Source organism: Ovis aries, chromosome 2 (assembly GCF_016772045.2).
Source record: "Ovis aries strain OAR_USU_Benz2616 breed Rambouillet chromosome 2, ARS-UI_Ramb_v3.0, whole genome shotgun sequence".
Taxonomy (NCBI): Eukaryota; Metazoa; Chordata; class Mammalia; order Artiodactyla; family Bovidae; genus Ovis; species Ovis aries.
In genome coordinates, this window is record NC_056055.1 from 114679501 (window position 1) to 114697102 (window position 17602).

At 39.1% G+C, this 17602-nt stretch overlaps 1 protein-coding gene across 1 annotated transcript in view; it reads left to right on the forward strand.

Moving 5' to 3' along the window:
* ARHGEF4 (Rho guanine nucleotide exchange factor 4) overlaps nucleotides 1–17602 on the forward strand; it is a 382985-nt gene that overhangs the window by 211215 nt on the left and 154168 nt on the right. Inside the window, 1 exon segment of the mRNA XM_027964663.3 lies at nucleotides 5515–5811. Within this exon segment, the coding sequence (XP_027820464.2) occupies nucleotides 5515–5811 (297 nt within the window).

Genomic DNA, 17602 nt, shown 5'->3' on the forward strand with positions numbered 1-17602 from the left:
TAGTCAAAGGTATGGTTTTTTCTTTTTCAGTAGTCATGTACAGATGTGAGAGTTGGACTAAAGAAGGCTGAGTGCCAAAGAAGGGATGTTCTCAAATTGTGATACTGGAGAAGACTATTGAGAATCCCTCAGACTGCAAGGAAATAAATCCTAAATATTCATTGGAAGGTCTGTTGCTGAACCTTAAGCTCCAATACTTAGACCACCTGATGCAAAGAGTCAACTCATTGGAAAAGACCCTGTTGCTGGGAAAGATTGATGAAGAAAGGAGAAGGGTACAGCAGAGGTTGAAATGCTTAGATAGCATCACCAACTCAATGGACATGAATTTGAGCAAACTCTGGAAGACAGTGAAGTAAAGAGGAGCCTTGTGTGCTACAGTCCATTGAGTGGTATAGAGTCAGACATGACTTACTGACTGAACAACAAGGACACTATATTACATCCACAAGACTTAACTATTTTATAACTTGAAGTTTGTACCTTCTGACTCCTTTCACTCCTTTCATGCACCTTCTCATCCCCTACTTCTGGCTACCACCAGTCTTTTCTCTGTATCTATGAGCTTTTGTTTTTAGATTCCACATATAAGTGAGATTATAAAATAAATCATAAATCTTTCTGTGCCTGACTTACTTTGAAAACAGCCTAATGGACCATCTATGTTGTCACAAATGGAAAGATTTCATTCTATCTTAAGGCTGAATAATACTCCATTGTATATATACCACATTTTCTTTATCCATTCATCTATCAATAACACCTTGATTGTTTCTGTATCTTAGCTATTGCAAATAACTCTGCAGTTGAACACAGTGGTGCATGTATCTTTTCAAGTGACTGATCTTATTTTCTTTGAATATCCAAAGGCGGAATTTCTGGATCAGATGGTAGTTCTACATTTAATGTTTTGAGGAACTTCTATACTGTTTTCTATAGTGGCTGTACAAGTTTACATTTCTACCAACATTGCACATGGGTTCTCTTTTCTCCTCATACTCGCCAACACTTGGTATTTCTTGTCTTTTTGATGATTCTAGCAGGTGTGAGATGATATCTCATTGCGGTGTGAATGTGCATTTCCCTGATGATTAGGCCTGTTGAGTGTCTTTTCATGTATGTATTGGCCATTTCTATGGCTTCTTTGAAAAAGTGTATATTCACACACATCCACCCCCATCTACTTTTTAATTGAATTGTGATGGTTTTTGTTTGTTTTTTATTTTTGAGCTGTGTAAGCTCTATATATTAATATACTTTTGATATTAACCCCTTATTGGATATATTATTTGCAAATACTTTCTCACATTGAGTATTGTTACCTTTTCGTATTGTTGAAGGTTTCCTTTGTTGTGCAGAAACTTTACTGTTTGATATAATCCCATTTGTAAATTTTTGCTTTTGTTCCTTTGTTTTTGGTGTCAAATCCAAAAAATTCTTCACTATACCCAATGTAAGGAGTTTACTGCCTGTGTTTTCTTCTAGGAGTTTTATGGTTTCAGGTTGTACATTCAAGCCTTTAATCCATATAGGGTTGATTTTTGTGTATGGTAAAAGATATTCTTTTGCATGTGGATGTCTAGTTCCCAGCACCCTTTATTGAAAACTGTCCTCTTCATCATATATTCTTGGCACCATCATATATTCTAGGCCTGTCTGTCATAAATTAGTTGATTATATATGAGTGAGTTTATTTCTGGGCTTTTTTCTGTTACACTGATCTATATGTCTGCATTTATGTCACTACTGTTTTGATTAGAGTACTTCATTATATAGTTTGAAATTAGGAAGCACAATACCTCCAGCTTTGTTCTTCTTTCACAAAGAATTGCTTTGCCTATTTGGGATCTTTTGGGATTCCATACAAAGTTTAGGATTGTTTGTGCTATTTCTGTGGAAAATGTTATTGGAATTTTGATAGGTATTACATTGAAACTGTAGATTGCTATAAGTAGTATGGTCATTTTAACAATACTAGTTCTTCTAATCCATGATCATAAAGCATCTTAACATTTACTTGTGACATTTATCTTCTTGGATTTTGTTCGTCAAAGTCTTATAGTTTTCAGTGAACAAGGATTTTATCGCCTTAGTTATATTTTAATGTATTTTTAATTGGAGGATAGTTGCTTGTGTTCATTTCTGCTGTACAGCAGTGTGAATCAGAAATAAGTATACATTTATCTCCCTTCCTCACACCCCTTCCATATTACCCCTCTAGGCCATCATAGAGCACTAGGCTGGTCTCCCTGTGTTACGCAGCAGCTTCCCACTACCCATCTGTCTTGCATATGGTAGTGTATATATGTCAGTGGTATTCTCTCAGCTTGTCCCACTGTCTCCTTCCCTGACTGTGTCCACAAACCCATTCTCTACATCTGTGTCTCTATTCCTTCCCTGAAAGTAAGTTCATCAGTACAGTTTTTCTAGATTCCATATATATGCATTAATATACAATATTTGTTTTTCTTTTTCTGACTTACTTCACTCTGTATAACATGCTTTGGGTTCATCCACCTCACTAGAACTGACTCAGATTTGTTCCTTTTAATGGCTGCATAATACTCCATTGCATATATTTATGTGTGTGTGGGGTGTATATATATACGCTGCTGCTGCTAAGTTGCTTCAGTCGTGTCCGACTCTGTGAGACCCCAGAGCCAGCAGCCTACCAGGCTCCCCCGTCCCTGGAATTCTCCAGGCAAGAACACTGGAGTGGGTTGCCATTTCCTTCTCCAATGCATGAAAGGGAAAAGTGAAAGTGAAGTCGCTCAGTCGTGTCCGACTCTTCGCCACCCCACAGACTATAGCCTACCAGGCTCCTCTGTCCATGGGATTTACCAAGCAAGAGTACTGGAGTGGGGTGCCATTGCCTTCTCATATATATATATATATATATATATATATATCTCACAACTTTTTATCCATTCATCAGTCAGTGAACATCTACATTGCTTCCATGTCCTGGCTATTGTAAATAGTTCTTCAATGAACATTGGGATACATGTGTCTTTTTGAATTGTTTTCTCAAGATATATGCCCAGTAGTGGAATTGCTGGATAGTATGGGGCTTAAAAGTCTGCAGGTCTAGCAAGTTTCTACCTATTGCTATAAAACCAGCTGATTAAGCTTGGGTTCATGGTCTCTTTCAAGGGGCTGTGTTCAGCTCAAGGCCAGACTGCAAGATGTCTTGCTTCCACACTCACTAAGGTAGCTGTTGACAGGCTTCAGATCCATGCTGGCTGTTGACTTGGAGACATCAGTTTCTTGCCACATGAGCTTCTCCATGGCCCTTTTCACAGTATATCATCTTACTTCTTCCAGAGCAAGGGGTCCATGAGAGGCACCCTCAAATGGAAGCGACAACCTTTTTATCACCTAATCTTGGAAATGATATTTCATTCTGCCAAAGTCATTCATTAGAAATAAGTCACTAAGTCCAGCCTATATTCAAGGGGAAGGGCTCATACAAGGGCCTTCATCAAGGTGATGAGGTCTTTGGGGCCATCTTAGAAGCTGCCCACCATACTGGGTGATGCTGGTGGTTTTACAAATACTGTTCTAATTAATAACCTCAAAGCAAAGACCTTTTTTACTGAGAAAATTAAAATTCCTTGGCGAGTGAATGGATATATGGCCCTAGTAGCACCCCCAAGGTGGGGAAATGGGAAGGGAGGGGGGCTGTTTTCCATTAAGCTAATGGAAAAAAATAAAGGTGAAATTTTGCACTTAGAGAGCACCATCCTCCAGCCAGGACTTCCTCTAAAGCCCTATAGCCAAGCTATGAAAATGGTAATGTTCTAAAATTCTGATAAAGCAAAAGTTGAGGATCGTTGACAACATCAGGAGGTCCCAGCCAATAACTCCCATACAAGCTGGTAGAAGGCTTGGTGACGGTGCATTGGAAAAGTCCGGGTTTCTTTTGTTTGTGAGCTCACATCTAGTGGCAGTAACCGCATTCCTGTGGAAGCCTTAGCATGAGGGTAGCTTGGCTTCCTTTCAGGAAGCTCTGTGCCATTTGCTCACTGAAAGCCTTAGGAGAACAGCTTCTTTATGTACTGTACATAAAATGCGCAACAGAGAGTCTTGCATAAAGATGTGATCACTAACTTCCATTCCCTTTGCAAGAACTTTGAGAATTATAAAAGAGCGTAAGGTGTGGTCCTTGCTTAGTTAAGCAGATGTTATTTCCACTTGTAAAACAACAGGAATTTTTATCACATAGAATTGTGAAAAGGATATGGGATTTAGAATCAGAAAGAGTACAGCTGGCACTTAACAGTGCCAGGGTTAATAACGCCTACGCTCTGCATAGTGGAACATCCAAGTATAAATTAACAGTCAGCCCTCCATACTCACAGTTCCACATCCAGGGATTCAGCCATCCATGGATCCTATACTGCTGTAGTATTTACTATTGGAAATAATCCACAAGTAGATCCATGCAGTTCAAACTCATGTTGTCCAAGGATTAACTGTCTAATGACAGACAAAGTTGTGTGAACTTGGGTTATCACTTAAGTTTTCTGAGTTTCTATTACCTTATTTACAGGATATGGATAATATGCCTGTGGCTTCTAGCTAGAGTGAAGTTGAGGAGAGGGAACTAAGTAAAGCACTTTTTAAATTGGTACCAAAAGTACACAGTGATTCTTTACCTTGGATGCATATTAGAATCACTTGCCAAGATTTGAAAAGTCCCAATTCCCAGGCTGTACACCAAAGCCATTCTGTAGTAAGTATGCCTCCCTTTCCCCTTCTTTCTCCATGTATATGTCTGTGTCTGTGTGTATCTGTGAATATACAAAGCCTCTTGAAATAGTTAAGAGAAATTTCACCTTTGTTTCCACCAAATAGTATACACAAAATACTTGGGGATGACATTCCAAAGAGGGGATGTGAAGGAGGTGTCCACTAGAGTGGGACTGGGGATAGTGGTCATTAGACTCAACACATGGGAAGAAAGGTTTCTGCTCCTTTGATTTGAAAGCACAGAGAGATGGTTGTGCAACGTGAAGCCAAAGTTAGTGTGGACAAATGTTACTCTGAAATTCAGTTAGGGTTCCTGAGTGAATGACAGCAACCAGACAAAGTATGGCAGCATAGGTGCCAAAGGAAGGTGCAGTGTGTACACGCCTAGTTAATGTCTGTGCTGAGTAAGGAGTAACAGATGCCTGTGTGTCTCCATTCAAATTCTGTTCTCAGGGGGCATTGTTTAGGCAAGAGCTTTCTGCCCAAACCACTGACCCTTAAAAAATATTTCTAATGAATTACTTTCAAGACCTAATTCTTTGATCAAGGTGGAAGACTTGATTCTTTGAAATAGTCTTGAAAATAGAACATTTCAGCAGAAACAAGGTTTCTTTTGTTTCTAGTCTTCACATTTTCCAAAATTACTGTGAACAAAGTACTTCACTGGGGTCTGTATTTTGGGGATTAACCAAAACATAGAAAGAAAGTGAACAGAGAAAGAACACTGTGCTCACTTGATATGTTCTCCTCTCTGTTCTCTAGAATCACATGCTGTGGGAAGAACAACCAGGCAGAAAGCCCAGTTGCTTCCAAGGTCTGAAAACTTTTCACACTGAGCCAGCTCCGGGGCCATTCTCTACAGCTGAGGTGGGGACATGGATTCTTCCCTTCATTTCTGCAGAAGACATCCCCCGGGAGACTCCTTCACAACCCAGGAGTATCCCTCAGCACTCACACATCAGTTTAGATGACCTGTGGCTGGAGAAGACGCAGAGGAGGAAGTTGAAGAAGCAGGCCCAGTTTGAAAGGAAGACTCATGCACACAAAGATGGAGTGCAAGTAAGCTGCTCACATGCCATAGTCATCAGACATGACCTGTTACCTCCTCTTCCAATGCATCAGCTTGCCTTTCCTGCCCTCTTTGCACCTCTGCCCTATACAGTCTGGAGGACAAACATTGTGCAGTGATTTGTCTGAGAGCCACAGAGGCTGTGGCTCCCCCTTCCCGCTCTGCAGTGTCCGCCCCTGTGCACGTGATGGAGCAGAACTGAAGAAAGGGAGGCCTGCCCTGAAGCCCCTCCCATAGTAATGACCATTCAGTGAGGGCCCACTCTGTGTCAAACATTGTGTTAGATGCTGGACAGCATTAATTCTAATACTTGCAAAGGTGCATGACATTCTCATACAACAATCTCAGTTAAACAAAATCATATAAAGAGAATTAGATTTTTTCTCTAAGTGACACCATAATTTTTCCATGAAATTGTCAGCTATTTAAAAATGACTTAATAGTTTATAAAGCATATACCTTTTATACAATCCCTAACTCTGTTTCTTGTTCTTTCCCTTTATAGAATAGCAGCATTTTTTATTATCAAGTATTTGTGAAGTACACATCCCTGAGTCTCACATCATCCCTGATATCCACTTTTTAAAAAATTGAGGTGAAATTTACATAACATAAAATGAACCATATTAAAATGTACAATTCAGTGGCATTTAGTAGATTCACAAGATTTTGCAGGACTTACCTTTATCTGGTTCCAAGACATTCTTATCATCTCAGAAAGAAACTTCCTAACGATTAAACAGTCACAACCAATTTCCCCTCCCTAGACCCTGGCAAACACTAATCTGATTTTCATTCGTATGGATTTACATATTCCCTATAAATATTTCATGCAAATGGAATTATAGTATGTCATCTTGTGTGCCTGACTCTGTTCACTCAGCATAATCCTTTTGAGGTTCTTCTCTGTTGTAGCATACAGCAGCACTTTGCTCCATCATGCGGATATGTTTGTTTTTGTTATTCACTCCTCCACTGATTGGCATTAGGTTGTCTCCACTTTTTGACTGTTTTAAATAGTGCTGTCAGGAACATCTGTATATAAGCTTTTGCTTGTATACATGTTTTCTATTCTTTTGGATATATACATAGGAGTGGAGTTGTTGGGACATGTGGTAATTCCATGATTAACTTTCTGAGGAACTGCCAGACTCTGCCACACCATTTTATATTTCTATCAACAGTGTAGAGGGTTGCAAGTGCTCTACATTCTTCCCAACACTTGTCGCTTCGTGTTGTGTTATTTTGTTTAAATTATACCATCCTAATGGATCTGTTCAGTTCAGTTCAGTCGCTCAGTCGTGTCCGGCTCTTTGCGACCCAATGAATTGCAGCATGCCAGGCCTGCCTGTCCATCACCAACTCCTGGAGTTCACCCAGACTCACGTCCATCAAGTCAGTGATGCCATCCAACCATCTCATCCTCTGTCGTCCCCTTCTTCTCCTGCCCCCAATCCCTCCCAGCATCAGAGTCTTTTCCAATGAGTGGCACCTTTTGCATGAGGTGGCCAAAGTACTGGAGTTTCAGTTTTAGCCTCATTCCTTCCAAAGAAATCCCAGGGCTGATCTCCTTCAGAATGGACTAGTTGGATCTCCTTGCAGTCCAAGGGACTCTCAAGAGTCTTCACCAACACCACAGTTCAAAAGCATCAATTCTTCAGTGCTCAGCCTTCTTCACAGTTCAACTCTCACATCCATATATGACCACTGGAAAAACCATAGCCTTGACTAGACAGACCTTAGTTGGCAAAGTAATGTCTCTGCTTTTGAATATGCTATCTAGGTTGGTCATAACTTTTCTTCCAAGGAGTAAGCGTCTTTTGATTTCATGGCTGCAATCACCATCTGCAGTGATTTTGGAGCCCAAAAAAATAAAGTCTGACACTGTTTCCACTGTTTCCCCATCTATTTCCCATGAAGTGATGGGACCAGATGCCATGATCTTCGTTTTCTGAATGCTGAGCTTTAAGCCAACTTTTTCACTCTCCACTTTCACCTTCATCAAGAGGCTTTTTAGCTCCTCTTCGCTTTCTGCCATAAGGGTGGTGTCATCTGCATATCTGAGGTTGTTGATATTTCTCCCGGCAATCTTGATTCTAGCTTGTGTTTCTTCCAGTCCAGCATTTCTCATGATGTACTCTGCATATAAGTTAAACAAGCAGGGTGACAATATACAGCCTTGACGTACTCCTTTTTCTATTTGGAACCAGTCTGTTGTTCCATGTCCAGTTCTAACTGTTGTTTCCTGACCTCCATACAGATTTCTCAAGAGGCAGGTCAGGTGGTTTGATATTCCCATCTCTTTCAGAATTTTCCACAGTTTATTGTGATCCACACAGTCATAGGCTTTGGTGTAGTCAATAAAGCAGAAATAGATGTTTTTCTGGAACTCTCTTGCTTTTTCCATGATCCAGTGGGTGTTGGCAATTTGATCTCTGGTTGCTCTGCCTTTTCTAAAACCATGGTAGCTAATTGTGGTTTGATTTGCATTTTCCTAGTGACTAATGTTGAGTATATTTTCATATATTTATTGGCCATTTGTATGTCTTTTTTTGGAGAAATGTCTATTCAAGTCCTTTGACCATTTTTTAACTATGTTGTTTTTCTTTGTTGTTCAACTGTCAGAGCTCTTTACATATGCAGATACTAGACCCCATGAAGTAAATGACTTACAAATATTTTCTGCCATCTGTAGATTACCTTTCATTTTCTTGATAATGTCTACTGTTGCATGAAAGTATTTAATTCTGATGTAATCCAGTTTATCTAGTTTGTGTTTTGTTGCTTGTGAATTTAGTGTAATGCCTAAGAATCCATCGCCAAATCCAAGGTCATGAAAGCTTATTTTTATACTTTAAGAGCTTTTATAGCTTTTACTCTTATATTTAGATTTTGTATTCATTTTGAATTAATTTTTGTGGTTTATGTGAGGTAAGATTCCAACTTCAAACTTTTCCTTGTGGATATCTTATTGTCTTAGCACCATTTGTTGAACAGACTATTCTTTTCCTCATTAAATGATCTTGCTGCTACTGCTGCTAAGTCGCTTCAGTCATGTCCAACTCTGTGCAACCCCATAGACAGCAGCCCACCAGGCTCCCCCGTCCCTGGGATTCTCCAGGCAAGAACACTGGACTGGGTTGCCATTTCCTTCTCCAGTGCGTGAAAGTGAAAAATGAAAGTGAAGTAGATCAGTCGTGTCTGACTCATAGAGACCCCGTGGACCGCAGCCTACCAGGCTCCCCCATCCATGGGATTTTCCAGGCAAGAGTACTGGAGTGGGTTGCCATTACCTTCTCCAAAATGATCTTGACACTCTTGTAAAAAATCAAATGACCTTAGACATATAGGTTTATTCCCAGACTCTCAATTCTATTCTATTGGTCCTTGTGTCTGTCCTTTTGCCAGTATCACACTATTTACCATAACTTTCTATTAAGTTTTGAAGCTGGGGTGTGTGAATCCTTTTTGTCATTTTTTAAGATTGTGTTGCCTGTTTGCTGTCCCTTGCAATTCCAAATGAATTGTAGGGTCAGCTGTTTCATTTCTTGGGGGAAAAAAAATGAAGGCCATTGAGATTTTGGTAAGTTTAAATTGAATCTGTAGATTGCTCTGGAGAGTATTACCTTCTTATATATATAACAAATTTGCAAATCTATGAACACAGGGTGTTGTTTTATTTTTTAGGTATTATTTAGTTGCTTTTCACAATGTTTTATAATTTCCACTGTACAAGTCTTACACATCCTTGGTTAAAATATTTCCTATGTATTTTATTCTTTTTATGATATTGCAAATAGAATTGCTTTCTTAATTTCACTTTGGGATTTGTTCATTGCTAGTGTATAGAAATACAGTGGATACTTGTGTATTGATCTTGTACATGCAGATTTGCTGACTTTGTTTATTAACTCCGAGTATCTTTGTGTATTATTTAGAAATTTCTCTATATAAGATTAAGATATAGATCCTATACATTTTTTAGAATTTATATCTTTGCATTTAATTTTCTTAGGGAGTTGTAAGCAGCATTGTGTTCTTAATTTTATTTTTCACAAGTTGAGTCTTAGTATAATAAAACATTACTGACTTTTGTGTGTTTGTACTATAGCCTGTGACCTTGAAGAATTCATTGATTGGTTCCAGAAATTTTTTTAAAAAACTCCTTGGGATTTTCTATGTAAAGAGTAATATCTTCTATGGGTGGGGACAGTTTTATTTTTCATTTCCTAATTTGTATGATTTTTTTTCCATTGACTTATTGCAGTGGCTAGGAATTCCAATATTGTGTTGAATAAGAGTGGGAAAAGAGGCTATCCTTGCCTTGTTCCCTGTTGTAATAGGATAAATTTCCATTTTTTCACTCTTAAGTATGATGTTAGCTGTAGAACTTTTGTAGAATTCTGTTGAAAAATTTCCTCTCTATTCCTAGTTTGCTGAGACTTTTTTTTTTTAAATCATGAATGTGTTAGCTTTTCTTAAAAGCTTTTTCTGTGTCTACTGATGTGATCATTTTATGTTTTTATCTTTAACCTCTTGATGTGGTAGATTATAGTAATTTTTTGGTATGTTGAATCAGCCATCTCTACTTGGAATAAATCCCACTTAGTCATGTAGTATATAGAGAATGTATAATTTTTATAAAATCTTATATTAATTTGTTGATATTTCATCCAGATCTTCTATATCTAAGCTCATAAGAGATATTGAGCTGGAGTTTTCACTTTTGTACTATTTTCCCATAGTTTGGGTATCAGGATAATATGAACCTCACAAAATGAGTTGGAAAGTCATTCTCTTTTCCTGTATTCTTAAATAGATTGTGTAAAATTGGTTTTCTTTGCTCTGAATTCTACACTATATTAATATGACCACTTCTTTTTTGCTTAATATTTACACATGTCTTTTTTCATGTCTTTTTACTTCCAACCTGTCATTGATTTGAATTCCATATAGGCAGCATTGTTGGATCTTTTTATTTTATCCATTCTTCTTATGTTTGTTTTTATATGGTATATTTTGACAGTTAACATGTAAAATATTATATTAGGGCTTAAGTCTGCCAATTTATTACTTGTGTTCTGTTTCTTCTGTTTCCCAATATTCTTTTCTGTAAGTTACATGAACGGTTTTTAGGATTCCATCATAATTTATTTGTAGTATTTTTGAATATTTTGTTCTGTATAGTTTTCATACTGGTTGCTAGAAGAAAATGACCACCCCTCCAGTATCCTTGCCTGGAGAATTCCATGAACAGAAGAGCCTGCCAGGTTCCAGTCCATGGGGTTGCAAAGAATTGTACACAACTGAGCAACTAACACTACTACATTAAAAGCATTATATATATACATAACCTATCACAGTCTACTGTTACCAACATTTTACCACTTCCAACGACCTTTAGTAATCTTAGTTCCACTGAGGTTCATTTACTGTCCACACTGTGCTGTGTGCTTAGTTACTCAGTCACGTCCAACTCTTCGTGACCCCATGGATTGTAGCCCACCAGGCTCCTCTGTCCATAGGGATTCTGCAGGTAAGAATGCTGGAGTGGGTTGCCATGCCCTCCTCCAAGATCTTCTCCAGGAGATCTTCCCAACCCAGGGATCTAACCCAGGTCTCCTGCATTGCAGGTGGATTTTTTACCATCTAACCATGAGGGTAGCCCATGAATACTAGAGTGTATAGCCTATCCTTTCTCCAGAGACTTTCCAACCCAGAAACCAAACCAGGGTCTCCTGCATTGCAAGTGGATTTACCAGCTGAGCTACCCACTATTAAAATATAATTCTCTTGTGTTTTCTCTACCTACATTTTTTTTTGAAGTACGATTGATTTACGTCCAATATTATGTTAGCGTCAAGTATACAACACAGTGATTCAATGGTTTTATAGATTACACTCCATATTTAGTTACTATAAAGTAATGACTATATTTTTGTACTGTATAACATATCTTTGTTGCTTATTATTTTATAAATAGTATTTTGGTACCTCTTAACCCTTTTTTCCCTATCTTTCCCCTCCATTCATCCTCTCCCCACTATTAACCACTGATGTGTTTTCTGTATCTTTGAGGTTTTTGTTTTAGATTCCATATCTAAGTGAAAATATACAGTAGCTATCTTTCTCTTCCTGACTTATTCCACTAAGCATAATACCCTCCAGGCCCATCCCCATTGTTGCAAGTGGCAAAATTTCATTCTTTTTATGGCTGTTATTCTAATATACATATTTACCACATCTTCTTTATTCATCTGTTGATGAACACTCAGTTTGCTTTCATACCTTTCCAATTTTAAACAGTACTGATATGAACATTGGGGTGCGTATATTTTTTTGATTATTTTTTGTTTGTTTTCTTTAGATATATATCCAGTAGTGGAGTTGCTGGATCATAGGCTAGTTTTATTTTTAAGTTTTTAAGGAACTTCTGAAAGGTTGTTGCTGACCCATGAAAAGACACCAGGATTCTTGGCCTCCGGAAGAGAAGAACACAATCTGGGGCCAGAGACAAGGCTTGATCACTCAGAGCTTTTGTGCAATAGAGTTTTATTAAAGTATAAAAGGGATAGAGAAAGCTTCTGACACAGACCTCATAAGGGGACAGAAAGAGTAACCCCTCACTAGTGTTAGCAATGGAGTTATATACTTTTAACTAGTTATATACTTTTAATTAGTTTAAATAATTAAATTATATAATTTTAATTAGTTATTACAGTGAATAAAAAGTATGTCTGGAGGTTGTAAAGACCTTACTTACACCCACTCCCATAATTTACATTTTAAGACAACAGGATTAGCCAGAAGGTTTTCCCAGAGACTGTGCTCAAGCAGGATACATTATTGTTGTATAATCCTAAGGAATGTAGAGGAAACACAAACATTTGTCCTTTCCTCCTCCTTGAGAATTCCAGACCCCTCTCTCCTTGAGGACCCCTGGACGCCTTTGACTGTGTGGATCACAATAAACTGTGGAAAATTCTGAAAGAGATGGGAATACCAGACCACCTAACCTGCCTCTTTAAAAATCTGTATGCAGGCCAGGAAGCAACAGTTAGAACTGGACATGGAACAACAGACTGGTTCCAAAGAGGAAAAGGAGTATGTCAAGGCTGTATATTGTCACCCTGCTTATTTAACTTCTATGCAGAGTACATCATGAGAAATCCTGGATTGGAAGAAACATAAGCTGGAATCAAGTTTGCTGGGAGAAATATCAATAACCTCAGATATGCAGATGACACCACCCTTATGGCAGAAAGTGAAGAGGAACTAAAAAGCCTCTTGATGAAAGTAAAAGAGGAGAGTCAAAAAGTTGGCTTAAAGCTCAACATTCAGAAAACGAAGATCATGGCATCCGGTCCCATCACTCCATGGGAAATAGATGGGGAAACAGTGGAAACAGTGGTAGACTTTATTTTTTTGGGCTCCAAAATCACTGCAGATGGTGACTGCTGCCATGAAATTAAAAGACACTTACTCCTTGGAAGAAGTTATGACCAACCTAGATAGCATGTTCAAAAGCAGAGACATTGCTTTGCCGACTAAGGTCCATCTAGTCAAGGCTATGGTTTTTCCAGTGGTCATGTATGGATGTGAGAGTTGGACTGTGAAGAAAGCTGAGCGCCGAAGAATTGGTGCTTTTGAACTGTGGTGTTGGAGAAGACTCTCCTTGGACTGCAAGGAGATCCAACCAGTCCATTCTGAAGGAGATCAGCCCTGGGTGTTCTTTGGAAGGAATAATGCTAAAGCTGAAACTCCAGTACTTTGGCCACCTCATGCGAAGAGCTGACTCATTGGAAAAGACTTTGATGCTGGGAGGGATTGGTGACAGGAGAAGAAGGGGACGACAGAGGATGAGATGGTTGGATGGCATCACTGACTCGATGGACGCGAGTCTGAGTGAACTCCGGGAGCTGGTGATGGACAGGGAGGCCTGGCGTGCTGCGATTCATGGGATCGCAAAGAGTCAGACACACGACTGAGTGACTGAAGTGAACTCAACTGAACTGGACATCTTATCAACCTACCTAGGAATTGACTCTCTCACTTCTGTGTGGTTTTCCATAATGACTGTACCAAGTTACATTGCCACCAAGCCTGTATTACAGTGGCCTTTTCTCCACATCCCCACCGACATTTGTTATTTGTTGTCTTTTTGACAACAGCCATTCTGACAGATGTGAGGGGATAGCTCACTGCGGTCTTTTAATTAATTTTTCTTGGAATATAGTTGACTTAGAATGTTGTGTTTATGCTGTGCAGACAAGTGAGTCAGTTATACATACACATGTATCCACTCTTTTTTAGATTCTGTTCCCAAGTAAGTCATTGCAGTGTATTCAATAGAGTCCCATGTGCTATTCGTAGGTTCTTACTACCTCTCTGTTCTATATATGTGTTTGCTTATGCTCAGTCATGTCTGGTTCTTTGTGACCCCCATGGACTGTAGCCAACCAGGCTCCTATGTCCATAGAATTTTCCAGGCAAGAATACTGGAGCGGATTTCCATTTCATATTGTAGGGGATTTTCCTGACCTAGGGATCGAATCCATTTCTCTTGCCCATTCTATATATAATAGTGTGTATATGTCAGTCCCAGTCTCCCCATTTATCCCTCTCTCTTCCTCCCCCTGATAACCACAAGTTTGTTTTCTTCATCTCTGACTCAACCTCTGTTTTGTAAATAGGCTCATTCATGCCATTTCTTTAGATTCTATGTATAAGCAATATCATATGATACTTGTCTTTGTCTGACTTACTTCACACAGTATGACAAGCTCTAGGTCCATCCATGTTGAAGCAAATGGCATTTTTTAGTTCTTTTATGGCTGAGTAATATTCTATTGTATATATGTACCACATATTCTTTATCCGTTTCTCAGCCGATGGACATTTAGGTTGCTTCCATGTCCTGGCTATTGTAAACGGTGCTTCAGTAAACATTGGGGTGCATGTATCATTTTGAATTATCATTTTCTCCAAGAGCAGGATTGCTGGATCATATACTGACAAAATGTGGCAAAATGTGGTCCACTGAAGAAGGGAATGGCAAGCCATCTCAGAATTCTTTCCTTGAGAACCCCATGAACAGTATGAAAAAGCAAAAAGATAGAACACTGAAAGATGAACTCCCCAGGTTGGTAGGTTCCCAGTATGCTACTGGTGATCAGTGGAGAAATAACTCCCAAAAAACGAGGAGATGGAGCCAAAGCAAAAACAACACTCAGTGTGCATGTGACTGGTGATGGAAGCAAGGTCTGATGCTGTAAAGAGGAGTATTGCATAGCAACTTGGAATGTTAGGTCCATGAATCAAGGCAAATTAGAAGTGGTCAACCAGGAGATGGCAAGAGTGAACATCAACATTTTAGGAATCAGTGAACCAAAATGGACTGGAATGGATGAATTTAACTCAGATGACCATTATTTCCACTACGGTCAGCAAGAATCCCTTAGAAGAAATGGACTAGCCATCATAGTCAATAAGAGAGTCTGAGATGCATTACTTGCATGCAATCTCAAAAAGGACAGAATGATCTCTGTTTATTTTCAAGGCAAACCATTCACTATCACGGTAATCCAAGTCTATGTCCTGACCAGTAATGCTGAAGAAGCTGAAGTTGAATGGTTCTATCAAGACCGACAAGACCTCTTAGAACTAACACCCAAAAAGATGTCTTTTTCATTATAGGGCACTGGAATGCAAAAGTAGGAAGTCAAGGGATACCTGGAGTAGCAGGCAAATTTGGCCTTGGAGTACAGAATGAAGCAGGGCAAAGGCTAATAGAGTTTTGCCAAGAGAACGAACTGGTCATAGCAAACATTGTCTTCCAACAAGACAAGAGAAGACTCTACACCTGGACATCACCAGATGGTCAACACCAAAATCAGATTGATTATATTCTTTGCAGCCAAAGATGGAGAAAGTCTATACAGTCAGCAAAAATAAGCCCAGGAGCTGACTGTGGCTCAGATCATGAACTCCTTATTGCCAAATTCAGACTTATATTGAAAAAGAAGGGAAAACCACTAGACCATTCAGGTATGACCACACAGTGGAAGTGAGAAATAGATTTAAGAGACTACATCTGATAGATTACCTGATGAATTATGAATGGAGGTTTCTGACATTGTACAGGAGACAAGGAGCAAGACAATCCCAAAAAAAAAAGAAATGCAAAACAGCAAAATGTCTGTCTGTAGAGGCCTTACAAATAGCTGTGAAAAGAAGAGAAGCAAAAAGCAAAGGAGAAAAGGAAAGATATAAGCATCTGAATGCAGAGTTCCAAACAATAGCAAGGAGCGATAAAAAAGCCTTCTTCAGTGATCAGTGCAAAGAAATAAAGGAAAACAATAGAATGGGAAAGACTAAATTCAAGAAATGTAGAGATACCAAGGGGACATTTCATGCAAAGATGGGCTCAATAAAGTAAAGAAATGGTATGGACCTAACAGAAGCAGAGGATATTAAGAAGAGGTGTCAAGAATACACAGAAGAACTGTAAAAAAAAAGATCTTCAGGACCCATATAACCACAATGGTGTGATCACTCACCCAGAGCCAGACATCCTGGAATGCGAAGTCAAGTGGGCCTTAGGAAGCATCACTATGAACAAAGCTAGTGGAGGTGATGGAATTCCAGTGGAGCTATTTCAAATCCTAAAAGATGATGCTATGAAAGTGCTCCACTCAAGATGCCAGCAAATTTGGAAAACTCAGCAGTGGCCACAGGACTGGAAAATGTCAGTTTTCATTCCAATCGCAAAGAAAGGCAATGCCAAAGAATGCTCAAACTACTGCACAATTGCACTCATCTCACACGCTAGTGAAGTAATGCTCAAAATTCTCCAAGCCAGGCTTCAACAATACGTGAACCATGAACTTCCAGATGTTCAAGCTGGATTTAGAAAAGGTAGAGGAACCAGAGAGCAAATTGCCAACATGTTAGATCATAGAAACAGCAAGAGAGTTCCAGGAAAATATCTGTTTCTACTTTATTGACTATGCCAAAACCTTTGACTGTGTGGATCACAATAAACTGTGGAAAATTCTGAAAGAGATGGGAATACCAGACCACCTGACCTGCCTCTTGAGAAATCTGTATGTAGATCAGGAAGCAACAATTAGAACTGGACATGGAACAACAGCCTGGTTCCAAATAGGAAAAGGAGTACATCAAGGCTGTATATTGTCACCCTGATTATTTAACTTATATGCAGAGTACATCACAAGAAATGCTGGGCTGGATGAAGCCCAAGCTGGAATCAAGATTGCCAGGAGAAATATCAATAACCTCAGATACGCAGATCTTCCCTTATGGCAGAAAGTGAAGAAGAACTAAAGAGTCTCTTAATGAAAGTGAAAGAGGAGAGTGAAAAAGTTGGCTTAAAGCTCAACATTCAGAAAACTAAGATCTCGGCATCTGGTCCCATCTCTTCATGGCAAATAGATGGAGAAACAGTGGAAACAGTGGCAGACTTTGGTTTTTGGAGTTTCAAAATCACTTCAGCTGGTGACTGTAGCCATGAAATTAGAAGACACTTACTCTTTGGAAGAAAATTTATGAAAAGCAGAGACATTACTTTGCTGACTAAGGTCCGTCTAGTCAAGGCTATGGTTTTTCCTGTGGTCATGTATGGATATGAGAGTTGGACTGTGAAGAAGGCTGAGCACCGAGGAAGTGATGCTTTTGAACTGTGGTGTTGGAGAAGACTCTTGAGAGTCCCTTGGACTGTAAGGAGATACAACCCGTCCATTCTGAAGGAGATCAGCCCTG